Raw genomic sequence first — 21,531 nt, forward strand, 5'->3', positions numbered from 1 at the left:
TTGTCTTGTTTGGGTGTATTGACCCAAAACACAATGCATGTCTTTATTTCAAAGTGTCAGCACCTTATTTTTCTTTTTTTTAAAGAACTACGAAATCTATTATTCATAGATTGTCTGAATTGTTTTGTTCAATATTGTGAAATTATTCTCAAAGTAAGTGCCCTTACAAATTGAAGCATATAGGTTTTGAAGTTTTAAAGCATCAAAATAAATGAAAGGTGAGCTTTGTGTGTGTTTTCAAGCAAGCTGCTTATCATTTTACTGGCACATTTCATTTTTTAAATTTTTTTATTGCTTAACATACTTCACTGTGCCGTGATAAACTGGCTGGATTTATTAATGACTTTGGCAGATCATTTTTCCCGAAGGATAACAATTCCAGGTTTCTCCTTGGCTACGTTATAGGTGTTTTCTTTCTCACCATTTATTTTCAAAGTCAAGCAATGAATGAAATGATTTCTGAAGACTGGAGCCATATAGTTTAGAAATAACATACATTCCTGATATGTATGCTACATTTTGATGAAGAAACGTGACAGAATGAGGTGAAGTTACTGAGGTCTCAGTCCTGGGAACAATTAAAAAGTAATAACCTAATAAAATAAAAGTAACATAAATATATATGTAATTAAACATTAATATTAATAATAATATAGATAGACATAATAAATAATAAATAATGGAATTATTAAATAATAATGGCTTAGAAGTCTATAAAAAGTGCAGAATGTGTGAAATTGTGTGTATTTAGAGGTGTGGCAATTTGACACAGTTCTGCAGTCTCTCTTAATTTTATCCATGTTAAACATTTTATTAATGGTCGTCATCACTATGGATATTTTTTGTCTTTTTTATTATGTTATTTCCTCCTTTTTAACTTATGATTAAGGTTCTTTTAGCTCTTTATCACAGTGGTTTTGAGTAGTTTGCCAGCACACAATTAAGATAACACAACAAATAAATATCAGCCATTGCAGTCAGAAAATGCTATCATTTTTTTTAATATAAAGAGATGAAGATATCAGTCAGATATAGCAATATTGTTCAGTCAGTGTACCGCTGCGTCCCTGTCAGCAGTTCAGTACAGCACTCCATTAAATTTGTTTGACCTCATGAAGCCCCCCCTCCCCTTTTTTTTTCCTTCTGTGATTTTTTTTTTTTAAAGAGATTTTTGGGGTGCTTCACTGAGCATTACTGACACTTGCTAAATCTTTTTACAGGTACCGATCTTTAGCAAGAAGGAAGAGGTTTTTGGATACTTGGCCAAGTACTCAGTCCCTGTAATGCGTTCAGCATGGATGATTAAGATGACCTGCGCATATCATGCAGCTATCACAGAAACTAAAGTCAAGAAGAGGCATGTGATTGACCCGTGCATAGGTGAGCATGTTACTTGGGTCTTTTCAGTCTCGATATGATTCGATATTGTGACATCGTGTATTAGATATTTTGGTGGCTGTGAAAGTCATTTCTTTGTGTGTGTATGTGTGTTTGTATAGAATGGACCCAAATCATTACTAAGTATCTCTGGGAGCAGCTTCAGAAGGTGGCTGAGTTTTACAGACAGTTTCCCAGCCAAGGCTGCAGCTCACCCCTGCCAGCTAATCCCCCTGATGTGGAGACGGCCATGAAGCAGTGGGAATACAACGAGAAGCTGGCCATGTTCATGTTTCAGGTCAGCTCACACTCTCAAGTCTGCTGCTGAAAAAGTCTTGGAGTTAAAATGCTGCAGTTGAGCTTTGGTAGTTACACGAGTTACCTGCTGTGCACAAACTTAATGACGCTCCATGGCAACATTTAGGTTTTGATGAATCGCATTGGTTTATTATACTATTTTATCTTTGAGTCACAAGTGTGTAATTTGTAAAAAATAATTATCATATTTAATTCACTAAACTGTGCCATCTGTAATTGATATTTCAATTTAAATGGACGTGGGACAGACGTTGATTGATTCTTTGAACTTCAGGGTTGTTGCTATATCAATATTTCCCTTCTAAAAATTGTCATTTGTGTTTTAGATCTGGAAGGTTTTGAGGTTAGATGTTGCCAAAGGATTTTGCTCTTGCATGTATGTGCAGCATATTCAGTCATATTAATCTCAGTAGTCTTCTGAGTGGATGATATGAAGTCTGAGGCAGCTCCTGTGTTCTGTGTATATATGATAATGTTGAGATGTTGAAAATGTTCTAATTTAATACATTTTTCAGCCACACAAAGGAGACAGTGCATAGGAGTGTTAAGATCTGCATAGTATTAAGCTGGACTTGTGTTTCTGTGCTCAGGATGGTATGTTAGACAGACACGAGTTCCTGACATGGGTGCTGGAGTGTTTTGAGAAAGTCCGGCCTGGTGAAGATGAGCTTCTCAGACTACTTTTGCCCCTTTTACTACAGGTATACACATCTGCTCATTCACTGTCACCTCATTATGAACCTCAGTCTTTAGTTTCAATCTAACCTCATCACTAGTGCTTTAATGGATCACATTTGCGAAACCTGCACTCCTCCTTAACATTCATACAGCTGTGCAGATACACCCACCCACCTGCTCTGTGGTATGACATGCTTCTACAGCTGTCACCACTTTATCCTGTTTTGTTTCTTCGTGTGATGGCAATGACCTTTGGTGACAGCACCCACCGGGGCCCACAGCCCTCATTTCGTTTCCATTTCTGTAGCTGACTGATGTGAATGAACACCAAGTGCTCTGGTTAATGCTGTGAATCTCTCCTCTGTGCCACAGTACTCGGGGGAATTCGTACAGTCTGCTTACTTGTCACGAAGACTGGCTTACTTCTGCACGCGCCGCCTCAACTTGTTGCTAAGTGACGGGAGCCTGGGCCCTGGCACAGGAGGACATCCAGCTCACGGCATCTTGACACAGCAAAGCAACGCTCTGCCCTCCACACCAACCTCCCAGCCAGCGGGAGGGAACCAGCCCCAGACACCTTTTACAGACTTCTATATCTGTCCACAGCACAGGCCTCTGGTGTTTGGTCTCAGCTGCATGTTACAGGTATTCTATGTCCAATTTCATTCTCATGTACTTAGTACATGGTTTCTAAGCCGGGTATTTATTCCTTTATTCCTTCTCTCTGCCCCACTCTCTCCTGTCATTGTCACATTAGAGCATTGTGTTGTGCTGTCCCAGTGCTCTCGTGTGGCATTATTCTTTGACAGACAGCAGAAACAAGACTGGTTCCCCTCTCGACCTCCTGCCCATCGCTCCTTCCAGCTTGCCAATGCCAGGAGGCAACACTGCCTTTACACAGCAGGTACCTCCATCCATACTCACATTTCCCTTTTTTGTATGTGAAAATATTCATATGGTGCTCAAAAAAACCTCATGTTCTTTTCATTTCATTTCTTTTTCATTTTGTTTGCCATTAAAGTCATTGTATTGGCTTTTCTAGTGCACAAAAGCAATGAATTCTAGTGTATTACAGTAAATCAATAAAGAACAAGAAATGCACAGAGCAAAACAGATTTGTGCACAAACAGGCTCCTAGTACAGAAACACAAGGACAGTCTCTGAAGTACCAACAAAGCCAGTTTGAACAAATGGAAGTTCGCATTGAAATATATGTCGGGTGTTTGGAGATGTCTTTACTTATAAACACAGCTGTGGTTTACACAAACCTTCTTCACTACTTTTAATTGGTTATTTAGTTACCTCATAATCTTAAGATTTGGTTGGCAGTCCCAAAGGTTTTGGGTTTCTGTTTCTTGCCCTGTAACAGAGTGGTCTTTCACAGGTTCGTGCAAAGTTGCGGGAAATTGAGGAACAAATTAAGGAGCGAGGTCAGGCAGTGGAGTTCAGGTGGTCGTTTGATAAGTGCCAGGAGACGACAGCGGGTATGAAAACTGTTTCTTTCACTCTTTAGATACTTGATTGCAGCTTTTAAGAACAAATTTAAATAATGTTGATCTTTTGGCAGGATTCACCATCGGAAGGGTTCTCCACACTCTGGAGGTTTTAGACAACCACAGCTTTGAGAAGTCTGACTTCAACAACTCCCTGGATTCACTGTACAACAGGATATTTGGTTCAGGCCAGAGTAAAGATGGCCACGAGGTAATGAGTTTTGTGTATATTTTAGTGAGTTAATAGTTAAATTCAGTTATAGTTAGTTACATTTTGTTTGGTATTCAGTTTAGTTTAGTTCGAGTTTCCAAAGTAGTTTTGGTCGTTTCCAGTTTTGATTGAATGGTTCACTGAAGGCTAGGTTTTTATTTAAGTTAGCAAAAGTGATTTTTCCCACTGTTTTTAGTTTCGTTTTAGTTAGCTGTAGTAACTTTGCTTCTCAGTTGCATGCTACAGGAGAGTACTGACCACATTGTTGTTAATTGTAATAAAAAGTAGACTGCTGATGCCATGTGATTACCGATCATCAGATAGTAGTGTGACACCGAGTTATGTTATTTTTGGAGATGTTGTCTCATAAAGCGTGTTTCTATCCAGATGTCACCTGATGATGATGCGGTGGTGACCTTGCTTTGTGAATGGGCTGTGTGCTGTAAGCGTTCAGGCAGACACAGGGCCATGGTTGTGGCCAAGCTGCTGGAAAAGAGGCAGGCTGAAATAGAAGCAGAGGTAAGAAACAGACCGCCCTCCAATCTGAGTTCTGTTGTGCCTCTTCTGCACCTTTAGTGCACCTTCTGTCACAGAAACCTTATAATTTATTACATTTCTTACACAGGATATATTCAAATTTAATGACATCCATGGCTGTCAGCCGCAGATCTAACATTAATAATAATAATTTTTGCCACGTTATTACTGTTACAGTTCCTTACTGAATGTTGCCATGCATGTCATCCCTCAGCATAACATCATCATCATCTTATAATATTTTCCTTTTGTGATGGATTTCACCATACTGTTTTTATGAATGGGTCTCTGTGCTCTCCAGACTGTCCCTTATAATTGCCGATACAAACTCCCTAAAACCTCCTCATGCAGGAGAGCAGGAAAAGAAAGAAGTGGGGACACAAATGACATTTGTTCACATAAAATAAAAGGCAGAAATAGCAGAAATGGCATTTTATAGGGGGCTTACTATTAACATGACCTGTTTGGCAAAAATTGATGGTGAATTTACTGCATGCTTCATGAATTGCAGACATATTTGTGACATGTCTGCAAGATCACAGGCAAACTCTGCATTCCCTACAACATAGTATGTATTTCCAGGTAATGTGTGAATAGGGTTTTATTCTTTAGTTTATATTTTGACTCAAAGTCACGGTAACCATCTGTTGTGTCTGAACATATCAGTCTCTGATATTGTTTATTTGTAGTTGTCGCATCCCTAATCTTTATCTTTTGAGTATAAGATTTAGTTAGAAGCTTTAAATGTGTATACACAGTTGACTTTCAGCATGTGTGTAGATCTACTGTAAATCCAAAGAAACATGCTAAGTAAGAACGGTGTGTAAATACATTTTTCTGAATTTAGCACTCAAAGACTGTCTGTTGCACATTTGTTTGCAGAGGTGCGGCGAGTCGGAGGTGGTAGATGAGAAGGGCTCTGTGTCATCCGGTTCCCTCTCAGCTGCCACACTGCCAGTCTTTCAGGATGTGCTGCTGCAGTTCCTCGATACTCAGGCTCCCACCCTGAGTGAGTCTTTCTTTTTGTTTGTTTCTTGCAGCGATGATTCTCTGATGTGTCACACATGATCTCAGTCTAAATATCGAACGAACTTTACGTCCTTTTGTCTTTGCCTTTTTACTTCATTACTCATTGCATATTTATTCGAAATGATTTGGCAGGGGAAATCTGCTAATAAATTATTCAAATCCTCTTTTCCCCTTCACAGCGGAGCCTGGGAATGAAAGCGAACGCGTGGAGTTCTCCAACCTAGTCCTTCTCTTCTGCGAGCTCATCCGTCACGACGTCTTTTCCCACAATATCTACATGTGCACGCTCATTTCCCGTGGCGACTTGGCTTCTGACTCCCACCTGCCCCGCCCACGTTCACCCAGCGATGAGCCCTCTGATGAATCAGAGCGCAAAGAGCAGGATGCAGGCAGCAGTGTCAAGATGGAGGCATGTTGGAGGAATCTGTTGTCGATGTTGTGTAGTGTTACAGACACAGTAGCTGTGTGGTGTAGAAAGATAACATGAAGTTATTGTTTGTTCAACAGGATACTGGCCTATCAGAGTCAATGGAAATCGATCATAACTCCAGTGCTAATTTTGATGAGGTATATTTTTGCCATAATTTATACATAAACACTAGGAGCCATTTCTGTCTGAACATTTTGGTGTTCCTCGCTTGAAGTAATTCAGACTTCATTGTCCTGCAGATGTTCTCACCTCCAATGCACTGTGAAACCAAGGGAAGCCCCTCTCCAGAGAAGCCGGTTACAGATCAGGACAGCAAGCCCAACTGTAAGGACAAGGGTATGGACCCCGCCTTTCCTCAACTGTATGAGCAACCCCGCCACATCCAGTATGCCACTCACTTCCCTATTCCTCAGGTAAGAATCCTTACAGTGTGACTTTGAAAACATAAATACCCGATACTCTCTCCTACAGGGACTTAAGCACAGATATCTTCCTAATACACTGAAGACACAGTATGACTCAGTGATATTATGTCGTAAATAATAAAGATGGAGAATAATCTTCTTCCTCTGTACTTTGACAACATCTGAACTGAACTGGATGTTTGTCAGTACATCTGTTAGTTTTTATTTAGTTTCCTGAAACCCGTTTTCATTTTCAGTCTCAGTTTAACTATAGCCTAAATTGCTGAAAAAGCAAATTTACATTATGGAATCAACCCAGATAAACTCAGGTGGCTAAAAGAAAACATGTTTTGGTGGTTTCCCAGTTTCCTAATGAGGTCTGGAATTGTTTTTCAGCTATTTTAGATTTGATTTCCTTTTCCCGTGAAGGGCTAGCTTTTACTCTCTGTATCAATAAAGTATTATATATTAACTTTATTTGTTTTGCAAGGTCTTTGTGAATGGGTGTAAATGCTATAAAAAATGACTTTGCTTAATACATGAAGTTCCACGTACACTGAGGCCATTGAACTTTTGAATCTATTAAATCTTAGTCCCTAAATGTTGTTTAAATTATATAAATGATGCTTTCTAATGTCATTGGTGGACAAAAAGCATTGATGTGAATAATTTCTAATATTAATATAGGTAAATTAATATAATATTTTTAATGTTATTTGTGAAATGGCTCTGTTTAGTGCTCGATGAGATTTTTTCATACACAGAATTATAACTGCTTTAATTCTGGACTCATTTACAGCATGATTTTAACACAGTTCAGTGTAAGATTCTTTGTTTATCGATATATTTTTTTTGGTAGGTTTTTTTGGGGTAGTTTTTATTGTCCTTATCAGCTGGTTTGAAAAGTAACATTTGCTAAATTATTGTTCGTCTTTTTCTTTTGGTTCCTGTCGTTCTTGATTTTATTGAAGTTCATCAGGATCTCTTTCTTTCTTTTTAGGAGGAAAGTGCCAGTCATGAATGCAACCAGCGTTTAGTGGTCCTCTACGGTGTGGGCAAACTGAGAGATGAGGCGAGACACACCATTAAGAAAATTACCAAAGACATCCTGAAGGTGCTAAACCGCAAAAGCACAGCAGAAACGGGTAACAGTGTTCCTCCTTTGACTGATGCTAAACATTTTCTGTTTGCTTCTCCGGGCATGAATTTTGTCTGGCAGTTTTGTTTTTTTTAAGATTACATTACAGTTTTATTTTACCTACTTTTCATCTTTAAAGATGAAAATGGGAGTCAGGGGATTGCTTGAATGTTTTATACATGTTCCCCAATTTGTTGACTGAATTTTCCCCCCGCATCTTTCTGCAGAATAATCCGTGTTTATCATATGAAAGATAATGTTTTGGCTGAAAGCAACATGGAAAACAGAAGCTTTATCATGTTTGGTTGTTTTGTAAAACATTTTTCACACGTAGGGTAATTGCTTGCTTTCCCACTGTGGCCATTCCAGCCGTTATCCGACTAATAATTCTCCTCTTTGTGTACTTTACATTTGTAACGCCTTTCTTCTGCCCTTCTTAAAAGAAAAAGCCCTCTTTTTTTCCCTTCTGTTCTCTATGAACCGTCAGGGGGTTACATCACTCAATCTTCTTTCTACCCAATTTCTATGCTAATAGCTTTCATCTGTTCACAGACACTTTATCTCAAATACACGTGACCTTATTAGGCTGATTTAAGGTTTTGGGAGTAATAATTGCACATACCGGAATGTTTTGTGGCAGATTTCTGAGGTTGTGATGACCTTCCCTTCACAACTATGTATCTCTTAAATAAAAAGTACCTCGTTCCTTTTCTTTAAAGTGCTTCCATAGCAATGTATTTTGCAGTGAAGCTTCGAAGTAGGCTGGAGTAAGATAAGACTCCACTAGCTTAACTAGATTTCATGGCTGGCCTGTTTGGCAGACTGGAAAGAATACTGCTGACCAGCAAGAGTTGCTGCTTCCTTTTTTTAAATTTCTTTTTCTTCTGTTTTTTACCCTCTGCATACACAGGAGGAGAGGAAGGACAAAAAAGGAAGAGGAGTAAGCCAGAGGCCTTTCCCACTGCAGAGGATATCTTCTCCAAATTCCAGCACCTCTCCCACTTTGACCAGCACCAGGTCACCTCCCAGGTTAGACAAGGAATGATTTTATGTTCTCATTGGTGTCGTGTTTTAGATTCTGTTATTGTTTAAACAGTAGCCAAATGGACCCGAAGGAATGACCTTTCAAATGTATCCGTATAAATATTTCTTCTGTAAGATGTCACAAAACAATTTAATGCCTCAGAACCAAAACAGCTCTGAGAAGGCTGGAACCTGAAAACCTGAGTTTATAAAATATAGCCATAGCCATGGCCATGCCATCAGTTGGTTTTTATACTTTGCACCTTGAGGCCTTAACATTAGCATTTTGACCATTTTAGTTTTGACTTGTTGGAGCAAGAATTGTGAACATTTAGTTGAGAGGGTACCAGCTTGGTTAGCATTTAGCATGGTTCCAGCTCACAGACACAGAAACCTGCTAATTTGTGTGAAATTACAAACAAATAAGCTACTTTAATTTCACTTAACCAAAACTGAAGCACAAACGTCTTGGGCAAGAAGCACCAATCAGCAGAACACATGATTACTCTGATAATTCAGCAGTAAAACACCAACACTGCAAATACTGCCGAGAGCTCCAGTTCAGTGAATCCTGCTGTTGGCAAGGAAAAAATTTGCTATAGATGCTGAAAGCAGTTTGTGATTTACCTCCAAAATATTCCTTTAAATACTCATGTATTAACGTGGTACTCCATTAAGACTGAGCCAGAGCTGGAGTTTCTGATGCTTTTCAGGAGAGACAAATCTCTTCGGGGTTGAGTCGGTAAGGGCATCTGGTCTAAAAACACAAACTGGAGCTACCTGCTGGGGTTGACCCCCTGTGTATAAGGGAGCAGCTGAAATAGCATTGGCTTTATTTTCAGCTCCTGAGATTGCCACTTGGTAAATCATCATAATGTAATATATATAAATTATAAATGGCAGAGAATGCAGTCAGTCATGAATAGTAAAGTGTTTGTAGTATTAGCCCACATATTATAAACTGTGTAAAACATTTTGAAAATTTCATTTGGAACTTTATTAGTCTTGGACTTAAGTCTGCAAGGGCCTAATGCAGACTACAGAAGCCTCAGGAGGCCAGACGTTGTCTCATAGTGTTTGGGGATTTACAGTTTAATACATAAGGATAACTTTCCACCACTTTACGGCTGAGTCGGTGTCTGTATTCGGAATCGTTTGACATTTTCTGAAATATGCTTATTCGCTTTCTTGAAGATTCAAGTGGGTAAGAAGATTGATTCCATCCATATATCTCTTGAACATTAAGCTTTTTTTTTTTTCTTTCTTTTTTTAACTTTTATAAAGAGCCAGACTGGCTACTTCCCCATCTTCTGGTCTTTACTATAAGCCAAGCTAATCACCCCTCGGCTGTAGCTTCAGATGTGACAGATCAGTCATCTTTTTTATTCATCAGACTCTTTGTGAGAAACTTTGAGCGTTTATTAGTTTTCCTCTTTTGCTGGTAATTAAACCAAGTTTGCCTATTTACCATGATTGGAGTTTTAATCCACGTGCACTTAAAATTCCAAATTGGTTTATTGACTCTAAAGAAGATATTTGTTCTCATATTTCTTGCATTAATTTCACGTCTGGTATTTTGTGTGCAGGTGTCCAGAAATGTGCTGGAACAGATCACCAGCTTTGCCTTAGGGATGTCCTACCACCTGCCTCTCGTCCAGCACATTCAGTTCATCTTTGACCTCATGGAGTACTCCCTTAACATTAGTGGCCTCATAGACTTCGCTATTCAGGTACTGGCACTTCAGTCACATTTTATACAGACAAATCAAGTTAACTTCACCATTTACTCAGCATCATGTGTAAACATCTGTTGACTGTGTTGCGCAGCTTCTGAATGAGTTAAGTCTGGTGGAAGCCGAGCTGCTGCTGAAGTCATCCAGCCTGGTGGGCAGCTACACCACAAGCCTGTGTCTGTGTATTGTAGCAGTGCTGAGGAGGTACCACTCCTGCCTCATCCTCAATCCTGAGCAGACAGCCCAAGTTTTTGATGGGTATGTTACAAGTTTTAATGTGTGGAAAAGCTCATTTTATACCAGTTTAAATTGCAGTCAGTGGACCAAGACTGTGTTGTCATCTTTCTGCTAGATAAACTGAAATAGAGATTTCATCACACCCGTAAAGGGATGTTTGCAGGGTTAAGGCTTCAGTTAAACTTGTAATTAAAGTAGTAAAGAGAAGATGCGTTTAGTCATTGCAGAGTTAAAGAATTGTTGTTGGTTTGCACTCCTTCAGAAAGGCATTCACTTGACTTTAATTGGGATTTTTATACCGCGGGGATGCTGACGGTGCATTTGATTCCTGAATGCTGTGTACCGTAAAACACTTAACAAACGCCTCTTAATTGCACCTCTAAAGCGCAGTTATTACCAGAGTATATCTCTTGCTATTCTTTTGTGGAAACAAATGTTCAGATTTTATGTGGCAGGCAATTTCTTGATTTTTTTAATGATGCAGGCCAACAGGACCCTCATAACCTTGCGTATATGGTGCATTGTTATTACAGTAGTGTTTTTATTAGTGGTTTTTAAATGGATTTTATTACATTTTATCAGAGTAACACTGTTTCCCCTTGCTGTCCCATCACATCCTCCTCAGCAAGAAATAACCAAGACTTTTTCTTTTCATAACTGAACGAATCACATTTTCATTGTATTCACAGGTTACGCATTGTGGTGAAGTCAGGTGTGAACCCAGCAGACTGTTCCTCTGCTGAGCGTTGCATTCTGGCCTATCTGTATGATCTCTACACCTCCTGTAGTCACCTCAAGAACAAGTTTGGTGAGATATTTAGGTAAGGAAAAAAACAACTTGTATAAATGCACAGGAAAGAATGTGTAGACTCATAAATTATGCTAGAATAGAATAATTTGAACCCACTTTTGAACTAATATGTTTGTTTGTTTTTATTGGTCGGTGCAACATAATTTTAACTATTTGTTTTTGCCTTGTGTTCTACCACAGTGAGTTTTGCTCTAAAGTGAAGAACTCCATCTACTGCAATATCGACCCATCAGACTCCAACATGCTTTGGGATCCTATGTTCATGATGGAGGCCATCGCCAACCCCTCAGCCAACAACTTCAACCACTCCATGGTGGGCAAAATCTTGAATGACAGCCCAGCCAACCGCTACAGCTTTGTCTGTAATGTGCTAATGGATGTGTGTGTGGATCACCGAGACCCAGAAAGGTGCGTTACTCCTGCTGGGCTACACGGGTGTAGGGCTCGGATTGCTACACTACTGGACTTTGGTTTCATGACATGTGATGTGCTTTCAGGGTGAACGATATTGGGATCTTGTGTGCGGAGCTGACAGCATATTGCCGCTCCCTGAGTGCCGAATGGCTCGGCATTCTCAAGGCTCTTTGCTGCTCCTCTAACAACGGCAACTGTGGCTTCAATGACTTGCTGTGTAACGTAGATGTAAGTTTCTTTTTAAAGTAAACCTGTTTTCCTTATTTTCTCTTATACATATACTCTCAACAGTGGTTGAGGCTCATATTAAGCAAAGCAAATGCTATTTTTTTTTCTAAATTAGGGAAGAATGTTTTTTCACAGAACACGTGTGTTAAATTTGATGTCTCTACTTGTCTTGTGTCCTTAAGGTTAGCGATTTGTCCTTCCACGATTCTCTGGCAACCTTCGTAGCCATTCTCATTGCCAGACAGTGCTTGCTCCTTGAAGACCTGGTTCGCTGTGTTGCCATTCCTTCCCTTCTCAATGCAGGTAAGAGTTTTTAAATCCCATGAATTCGGGTAAAGGAAGTACTTTGTCATTGGTTCAAATATTATTGGTCAGATGCCGGGAGCCTTGATCACATTGGTGAAGTTTACAGTTGTAGTACTAAAACAGAATCCACAGGAGCTTGATGCTTTTGCTAGCTCATTTTCACAAGTTCAGTTAGAGATGCCTCAATTGTGAAATTGTTAAAGTAACAATTTGTTGTTTTCCATCAGTAAACATCACATTGTTGATCAGCCGGTATCAGACAGAAAGGACATTTTTGGCAGACGCAGATGTCCAGCTGAGATATCGATTTATCCATGGTTTCCACTATTCATCAAATGCTTTAAGTTTTACAATCTACAATTCAGCTCCTTATCTTTTCAAAAGTAAAATTAAGCAAACCAAGTAAAATAAATGTGAAGATTAAAAGAAAATAGAAAGCACTGAACCAAGACAAAAGGAAAAAGTAACTATGTTCTGTGTATATGCAAGAGTTGAGATTTAATTCTGATCGTTTCACCAAAACTCCATCTTTTGATTAGATGTAGCTTTGTGAAGTTTCAGGGAGTGTGCTCTTTATTCCATGCGACATATGAGGACTCTGAAGTTTTGTGACCTACACAACTTCACAGTCCCAATAGTGCATTTTGACGTTCAGTTTTGTCCACCTAACTAATGGGATGCATTTCATTGCCTTATTTTAGCATTGTTCTAGAGATTGTTAAACTCTGTCATCGGTGTGCTCCACTGCTAAACCCAAAATAATAATAATAATGTATACTTTATTGATCCCCGTGGAGAAATTACTCTCTCTGCATTTAACCCATTCACTCAGTGAAGCAGCGGGCAGCCACTAATCAGGCGCCCGGGGAGCAGCGTGTGGGGTACCTCAAGGTAGCCGTTCAGTGGATTCGAACCCCCGACCTTCCGATCATGGGGCGACCACGCTACCTACTGAGCTGTGTGTTTGAAATACTCATTTGTGCCTCAAACTCCTGCAACATCTATGCATTTTCTGACTATTTTAGGGATAAGGATATGGATAAGTATACTTCTTTTATGTATTATTTAAAAACTGCCCCCTTTGGGAGTGTTTTCTTTAAAATATTCTTTATAGTAAAGCCCATTTGTCCACTAAATCTCTCGCTTACATTTTTCCTTTAGCCTTACTTGCGTTCTCTATACCACTTTCCTTCCAAGCATCTCTATATAATCGCACAGGCATTGGGCATTCTATAAATGAGTGAGCAGTACATTTCAGCCTGGCTCACAGGAAGGAATATCCAGCTTTATAATGCATTAGTTCTATCAAAGGGGAGAGTAAACGTGACGGATTTGATCTGGGTCCACAAAGCCTCGGTGCAGTTTGTGCTTTCGCCAGAAAAGTGCCTCTCTCCCTGCTGTTAATCTTTTTTTCCCTCCCAGAGTGGAGACAAAGCCTCATTCAGCCATGCTGTTTGGTTGCATTTGGCTCATGTTATAACACTACTACATGTGCCAAATGCCAACAGCTCTCACTTGTAGTAAATGCTTTGTTCTCACTCCCTGTTTCACGACAACAGCTCTATGAAAATTCATCTTTATCTTGCCTGATGAGGAGCCTATCTAGGACAGGGTTTAAATTTAGATGTGTGACTTTGATGTAGTGGATTGTGTAGCCCATCCAAAAAGAAAAAAGGAGTGAACCTTCCTAATGCGATGTGAAGGAACTCGGTGTTAATCAGAGCATATGTTTTGATCCGTGACTTCAGCCTGCAGTGAGCAAGACTCTGAACCAGGAGCCAGACTGACCTGCAGAATTCTGCTGCATCTTTTCAAGACACCACAACGCAACCCTGTCCCCCAAGATGGTGTGAAGTCAGGTAGTGAGCGTATCTACAAACATTTTACCATTTTTTTCAGCTTGAAACAAAGCTTGTTCTTAAACTGGTGTTATAACTTTGCAGACAAGGCTTCAGTTGGTATCCGGTCGTCTTGCGATCGCCACCTTCTTGCCGCCTCCCAGAACAGCATAGTGGTTGGAGCTGTATTTGCTGTTCTCAAAGCTGTGTTTATGTTGGGTATGAATATTTATATTCCTCTTATATCATTTAAAGCTTCGTGTGCACCATGTAAAAACTGGTATCAAACACAGGCATAATCAGTTTCGCCAAATGTTTACTGATTGGTTTTGCCGGTTCCTTCTCGTTGCAGGTGATGCTGAGTTGAGAGGCTCAGGGTTGTCACACACCGCCGGCCTCGACGACATATCCGAAGGACGCAATGTCTCGATCGAGACAGCCAGTTTGGATGTATATGCGAAGTATGTTTTGAAGACCATCTGCCAGCAGGTGAGAATATGAGTTAAGATGGTGTGAATATAGTCCACAGTAAAATGGCTAAAAAAAAGAAGATTGCTTTTTACTTTGAGAACTTTGGTCTTATCTTCGGTGCATTTTTTTTGTCAGAAAGCTTTTGTGAGACAGCAAATAGTAACTGATTATTCTTATTTTGTACTTCACTACTGAATTTGTAATGAATTCAGTAAGCCAGAGGTGCATAAAAAGCATGAATGAGATCATATTCTGCACCAGATGTCACTTAGATATGAAGGCTGGAGGAAGAGCTGGCAGCTCATTATCTTAGAGGAATGTACTTGATCTGAGACCTCATGAAATTTCCAAAATATTTTTTAGTCAGCAGCTCTGTTTCATAAGAATTGACACATTGCCGTTTTCATTACCACCCACCCAGCTTTAGTCATGCTTGTTTTGGATGACTGAGTTTATCTTGATACTTGAACCTGAACGTGGGGATCGCTGAAGTTGTTGACATTTCCCACTTTACGCCTTTTCCCTTCTTTTTCAGGAATGGGTTGGAGAACGCTGCCTGAAGTCTCTGTCTGAGGACAGCAGTGCCCTCCAAGACCCGGTGCTGGTGAACATTCAAGCCCAGCGACTGCTGCAGCTTATTTGCTATCCTCACCGCCAGCTGGACAGTGATGATGGTGACAACCCTCAGAGGCAGCGTATCAAACGCATCCTCCAGGTAGAGAAAAAAAAAAAGTCACTCACATTGTGCTTTACTTCTGGCTGAATAATTTATTTTTGGTTCACATGATGCATGAAACTTTGTTTGCCGTTTAGAACGAGCGTGTTAACTGTAACAGCTTTAATTTGTCTAAAATCATTTGTTATCAAGTTGTTGCGTGAGTTGGATTGGTGGAGTGTTGCTGCCCTCTCCTGGCTAAGTGAGGGTTTTAGGACAGGAGTGTCAAACTCATTTCATTTAATGGGCCACCAGAAAAAATCAGATCAGTAAAGAAAAACGTGCCTCTGTTTTAAAATACAGACACATAGTGAACTGTTTGTTTACATAATAAATTATGAACAGCCTTAGTTGCGGAAAGTATCAAAGGCTGTTTTTAATATTCACATTATGTCCCTTTACATGTGGTTTAAAACAAAAGCAGAAAATCTGACATGTTTAGGACATGGTTTAACACATGCCTCAACTATCCATAACTTGTTCATGACAGGTTGTTAACTTCTACCACAAGAATAGAATTTAACAGTAATCCTTTCCCTGATGCAGAATATGGACCAGTGGACGATGAGACAGTCATCTCTGGAGCTGCAGCTGATGATCAAACAGAGCACCAACAATGTAAGTGTTATCTGTTTTTGGTTTTTTTGGGTTTTTTTTAAAAGAAAAGAAAACAACATAATTGTGGGATTTCTGTTATCAGACATATCAGATTATTTCTTATTTGTTTTCCTTTAGGAACTCTACTCTCTCTTGGAGAACATAGCCAAGGCCACTATAGAGGTGTTCCAGAAATCAGCTGAGATGAACTCCAGTAACCCCTCAGGGAACGGGGCAGCAGTCCAAGGAGGCTCTGCATCTAATAACAACAGTACCACAAGCAAAATGAAGCCTATTTTAAGGTGCGTCTCTCCTCCGGTCTTGTTAAAATTATTTTATGTGTGTTTTTTTTTGTTGTGTCTGGACATTTATTTATAAGGAAGAAATCATAGCCATTGCATTTGGGTTTAAATACAGCGATGCTGATGTCTAATATTTCTTATCTGCAGCTCATCAGAGCGATCGGGTGTTTGGCTGGTGGCTCCGTTGATAGCCAAGCTGCCCACGTCAGTCCAGGGCCATGTGCTAAAGGCGGCAGGAGAGGAGCTGGAGAAAGGGCAGCACCTTGGCTCTTCTTCACGTAAGGAGAGGGACAGGCAGAAACAGAAAAGGTATGTGGCAAACTAACATTTCTTTGTTGTTAAACCAGTTAGATTTCTTTGATCTGGAATCTCAGAAAGAAATGTTTGGCAGGAAGGACATTTTCATTTTGTAGCACTTACACATGTTATGAAATCTCCAGAAACTCAGTCTGCCCACTTCTGGACCATGATTCCTTTATCATCAACTGAAATTTGTTTTCCTTTTACAGTATGTCTCTGCTGAGCCAGCAGCCGTTCCTGTCTTTGGTCTTGACCTGCTTAAAAGGGCAGGATGAACAGAGGGAGGGTCTCCTCACCTCCCTTTACAGCCAAGTGCAGCAGATTGTCACCAACTGGAGAGAAGACCAGTACCAAGATGACTGCAAGGCAAAGCAAATGATGCATGAGGCACTGAAGCTACGACTGAATCTTGTAAGCGTTTTTAAAGAAGAGACGGCTGGTTTAAAAAAAAAAAGAAAAAGAAAAAAAGAATTGCATGAATTAAATCAAATTACAAAGAAGGCAAAAAAAATCCACATTGTTTTATAATCTTTGTGGGGAGAAGTTGTTCATGTGAACCTCTAGTTGTAGCTAAGTTTTTATATCAAATCAGTTATTAGAAAATTTTGACACAGGTGTAGTCATTGGTGGATGATGAACCTGGTATTCACACATATACATACAAGCACTAATTGCCTAACATTCACACTAGGGCTGGGTATCGTCACTGATTTCTAGATTCACAAGGTCCCGAATCGATTCGATTCGATTTGAATCGGGGAAATTTTGCCTCAGTCAGAAATATTATAATTCTGATCACGTATCAGTACATTCCCATATTTTATATCTATAAAAAGAAAGCTGACACTTGCGAGACTTTATCAAAGGTGTAAGCATCACAGCAGGTGCCTTTGTGTCAAAGTAGCTGAGGATAAAACACAGAAAAACATGAAGGTGATTCTCCTGGGATTTTATAAAAATATTCTGCAGTCGATCAAAAACGAAAGAAAACCATTAATCAACATATGAACATTGCCTGATGCTGCTGAAGTGAAGCAGAGCAAAGTTACAGAGGTTTTATTAGAGACACAGCTAAGCGTTTTGCAATTTTGCATAATTTTAAAAAGTTTACATTTGTTCAGTAGCCTATTGAACAACAGAAATGAGGTTTTCTTTTCGGAAGTAAAAGGAAAAAAACAGCGGGCGACAGCGCTGTAAAACAGATTTTTAGACGGGAAACTGTTCTTGAAGTATACTGAGAAAGAGAGAGCTGTGCATGAAGTGTGATTTTATCGTGGTGGAAGCAAAACAGGAAAAGTCAGAGGGAATTCATGACGATGTTTATGTGAAGCGTAGTTTGGATCTTCTTTTGCTGCTGGTTCAGTCAATATTGTTTGGAGAGAGATAAAACCTACAGCTTCTGAATCTAGCGCAAAAAGGGCGTAAACACAAAGCGCGGACCCGCCAAAACATCAGAATCAGTAAGCTGTCGGCTTTCAGCCCCGACCGTGTCCGTGCCTTCGGGTGAGAAAGGCGACATCTCACTGATTCTGATGTTTTGGCGGGTCCGCGCTTTGTGTTTATGTCTTTGTGCAGAATCCGTGTACCTGCTCTCATTTACTGTTTTAGCTGTTTGGTGGTTGTTGAAATTTTGTGAGGTTTAACCTGAGATTCTGGCATTTCGGCCAAAATAAATTTATATTAAAAAATCGATTCAGGATTTCAATGAATCGATATCACGTTATCCAAACTAGAATAGATTTTAATCGATAAATCGATAAGCAAAACCCACCCCTAATTCACACCCTTGCAAAGTCATTGAGAGCAACTAGCATTCGGTATCTGAAATCTTTGGCATGCAATCCACTGGAGCAGCCAGGGATCGAACCAACAACCTTTTGATTATCTACGTCTGTAGCCACAGCCACCTGTCCAATCATAGGATGCATCCTTTGTGTAGTTTTCTTCAGTTTATTATGAGAAAACAGATATGTGGTGTATCAGTGCTATTTTTCTGTATCTCTGCGTCATTTGCATTAAATTGGTGGACATTAGCACACAAGTTTCACATTTGAAACTATGATATATTCCATCATTTTGTTGCTCAAAGTTTGTTTTAGAGAAGATGGTGCTGAACAAAAATGTGATTTTGGCTTTACATTTGAGTGGGTGTAAAATGGATTTTGCTGATGTTTTTAGCAGAGCATAAATATGTTTTTCAGCTCTGAAACATTTATATTTGAAGTTAAAGTAATTTAAAAAAAATGCTTTAAAAATGTCCAAATTTTAAAAGAGTGAAATTTTGACCGGCTGCTATGTGCTGCGAGGGCCTGTAAATCAAACAAAAATGTCAAAGTTGGTTGCAGGGTAAAATTTTGCATGGCTTTATTTAATATATGGATTATGAAGCAGTCACATGGAAACAACAAATCAAATTTTAGTAGATTTGGTTTGTTGAAAGATGGAATGACCCAGCTTTTATCGTGGAAAAAAAGCTGAGACCAATAAAAGAAATGCAAGCAAGAACATCTTTCATGCCAGCACTTCTTATCCCATCAGGTCGGTGGCATGTTTGATACAGTGCAGCGCAGCACACAACAGACCACGGAGTGGGCGGTACTACTCCTTGACATCATCAGCAGTGGCACAGTGGACATGCAGTCCAATAAGTAAGTGTTTGCTTCAAAGTAACTTCTATTGAAAAAGAAAAAGTTGATATAGGCACATTATTTCTTGAACTGGACACTATGAATTGGATTTTCCAGCTGCTAGCACTTGACCTGCATTTTTAACAGTTACAGTCATATTTTGCTTTGCAAGAAACTGTGGAGTACCATCTAATGTCACTCATTAATTTTTGAATAAACAGTCTAATAAACTATAGTTTGAAAATCTTGAGTGTTACTACTGGACACTGACTATCTAACGGACTCCTAACTCTGCTTCTTTCCAACAGTGAGCTCTTCACAACAGTGCTGGACATGTTGAGTGTGCTGATTAACGGCACACTGGCTGCTGACATGTCCAGCATCTCTCAGGGCAGCATGGAGGAAAACAAGAGAGCCTACATGAACCTGGTTAAGAAGCTCAGGGTAGGATGAGCACAGTTTCCTCACTTATGCAAGATTTTGTTACTGTGTACAATACTTTCCATTTGTGATGTTATGTAATGCTCAACTGTGGTCCTTATTATGAAGTACCAAAAAAAGTCACTCTCTGAATAAGTATTGCATGAAATATATTAACAATGTCATTTAATTTTCCATTTAATTGTATTAACTCGTTAAACTTTTTAAATGCATGTATTTATTCCTTTTTTTAACTTGTATTTACTGCTAAATGATCAGTAATATTAAGTTACTATTACACGATTATTAAATTACTTAATACAATTAGTAAATAATACCAAAATAAATAAATTCAGTGTCAAAAGAAAAATGTTAATGCATGATCTGCTTTAGAAATTTCTGCGTATGTAACAGCGACTTCCTGCTTTCCTTATGGGTAGTAAAGGTGTATTAAGTAGCGAACTCACCAGATTAAAGGGTGAGCGCCGTCTATAAAAATAACCACTTGAGTTCAAGTTAAAAATGAGACTGACCACATTTGTCAGAGTGACAAAAGTGAAACAATTGCTTTTTCACCTTAAGTGCAAAAGGCTTGTATACTTTGAACACTAAAGGTCATGGTTAATTCTAGCTGTAACTATCTTGATTATTGATCATTTTGCATGTGAAGGCAGCCAAAGTAATGGCTTTGTTCATGTAGACATTAAATGAGAAGAACTGCATTTTGCCCATGTAAAGTTAAGTTTTATTAACACTCACTTCATCTGTTTTCTGTCCACAGAAAGAACTTGGAGATCGGCAGTCAGAAAGTTTGGAAAAGGTTCGCCAGCTTCTGCCGCTGCCCAAGCAAACCCGCGATGTCATAACCTGTGAACCTCAGGGTTCGCTGATAGACACTAAGGGCAACAAGATTGCTGGCTTTGAGAAGGAGGTAAACACTTTCTTTTTATTTGTCAATATACATCCCGTACATTAGGCTTATAAAATTAGATGTACACAGTTTTTATATTTTGAAAGAGGGGTAGAGAAGTATGTTGAAGACAACTAAAGATGCAAATACTGCAGCTTGTAAAGATAAATACAAGTTAAAGTCACAGGAAAACCAGAACACATCAGGATTATTTATGTTATGATCTTTTTTGTTTGTTTGTTTTTCTGTGTATTTTTAAAAAGTACCATTAATAAATCTGCAACGAACTGATGCTAACTTGATGATTTTGAATTTAGCAAGAGTTTAGTAAGTTTACTTTGTCTCTGATCTATCAGGGTCTTCAAGTATCTACTAAACAAAAGATTTCTCCGTGGGATGTTTTTGAGGGTCTGAAACACTCCGCCCCTCTCTCCTGGGGCTGGTTTGGTACAGTACGTGTGGACCGTAAGGTGACTAAATTTGAGGAGCAGCAGCGATTCCTCCTTTATCACACCCACCTGAAGCCCAAACCACGTAGCTATTACCTGGAGCCACTTCCCCTACCCCCTGAAGAGGAGGAACCCCTGACACCTGTCTCACAGGAACCAGAGAAGATGATAGAGGCGGTGAAGACAGAGAAGAATGTAGCCACTGTGCCACCAGAGTCCAACAAAAAGTCCAAATCCAAGAAAAAGAAAACTCCTTCTAACAAAACAGAGGTCTGTTATCCTGCCAATTGATGTTTTTGCTATTAAATATGAGAGATCATTATATTTGAAACATTGATTTCCAAACTTAAATAAATACTTTATCCTCTGTGACTAGGACTATAACCGAACACCAGGTCCTGCCTATACAAGTATGGCACCAGAGTTGATGCAGAACCCCACATATCCCAGGACCATGCCCTATAATCCACAGAACGTGTACACACAGAGCCAGCCTCTACCTCCAGGTCAGATTACAGGTCAGATAGTAACTGCA

The 21,531-nt window shown here is 39.4% G+C and overlaps 1 protein-coding gene across 5 annotated transcripts in view; it reads left to right on the forward strand.

The window, feature by feature from the left end:
* The window catches only part of med12 (mediator complex subunit 12), a 32,047-nt gene that overhangs the window by 6,309 nt on the left and 4,207 nt on the right, over positions 1-21,531 (forward strand). For 4 of the 5 annotated variants that reach the window (XM_063494458.1, XM_063494461.1, XM_063494459.1 and 1 more), the window contains exons 4-36: positions 1,221-1,380; positions 1,500-1,675; positions 2,286-2,396; positions 2,746-3,018; positions 3,131-3,277; positions 3,758-3,857; positions 3,941-4,077; positions 4,465-4,596; positions 5,497-5,623; positions 5,823-6,052; positions 6,151-6,210; positions 6,313-6,486; positions 7,478-7,622; positions 8,526-8,644; positions 10,225-10,368; positions 10,466-10,629; positions 11,298-11,429; positions 11,600-11,827; positions 11,917-12,061; positions 12,244-12,364; positions 14,116-14,226; positions 14,311-14,424; positions 14,558-14,694; positions 15,212-15,391; positions 15,938-16,009; positions 16,127-16,290; positions 16,438-16,599; positions 16,800-17,001; positions 19,129-19,238; positions 19,526-19,661; positions 20,419-20,568; positions 20,904-21,266; positions 21,373-21,514. In XM_063494458.1, coding sequence (XP_063350528.1) covers positions 1,221-1,380; positions 1,500-1,675; positions 2,286-2,396; positions 2,746-3,018; positions 3,131-3,277; positions 3,758-3,857; positions 3,941-4,077; positions 4,465-4,596; positions 5,497-5,623; positions 5,823-6,052; positions 6,151-6,210; positions 6,313-6,486; positions 7,478-7,622; positions 8,526-8,644; positions 10,225-10,368; positions 10,466-10,629; positions 11,298-11,429; positions 11,600-11,827; positions 11,917-12,061; positions 12,244-12,364; positions 14,116-14,226; positions 14,311-14,424; positions 14,558-14,694; positions 15,212-15,391; positions 15,938-16,009; positions 16,127-16,290; positions 16,438-16,599; positions 16,800-17,001; positions 19,129-19,238; positions 19,526-19,661; positions 20,419-20,568; positions 20,904-21,266; positions 21,373-21,514 — 5,068 coding nt within the window. The remainder of the gene's footprint in view (positions 1-1,220; positions 1,381-1,499; positions 1,676-2,285; positions 2,397-2,745; positions 3,019-3,130; positions 3,278-3,757; positions 3,858-3,940; positions 4,078-4,464; positions 4,597-5,496; positions 5,624-5,822; positions 6,053-6,150; positions 6,211-6,312; positions 6,487-7,477; positions 7,623-8,525; positions 8,645-10,224; positions 10,369-10,465; positions 10,630-11,297; positions 11,430-11,599; positions 11,828-11,916; positions 12,062-12,243; positions 12,365-14,115; positions 14,227-14,310; positions 14,425-14,557; positions 14,695-15,211; positions 15,392-15,937; positions 16,010-16,126; positions 16,291-16,437; positions 16,600-16,799; positions 17,002-19,128; positions 19,239-19,525; positions 19,662-20,418; positions 20,569-20,903; positions 21,267-21,372; positions 21,515-21,531) is intronic. The other variant, XM_063494462.1, reaches the window with a different exon arrangement.

This window comes from Pelmatolapia mariae, linkage group LG2 (assembly GCF_036321145.2).
Source record: "Pelmatolapia mariae isolate MD_Pm_ZW linkage group LG2, Pm_UMD_F_2, whole genome shotgun sequence".
In the NCBI taxonomy this organism is placed as follows: Eukaryota; Metazoa; Chordata; class Actinopteri; order Cichliformes; family Cichlidae; genus Pelmatolapia; species Pelmatolapia mariae.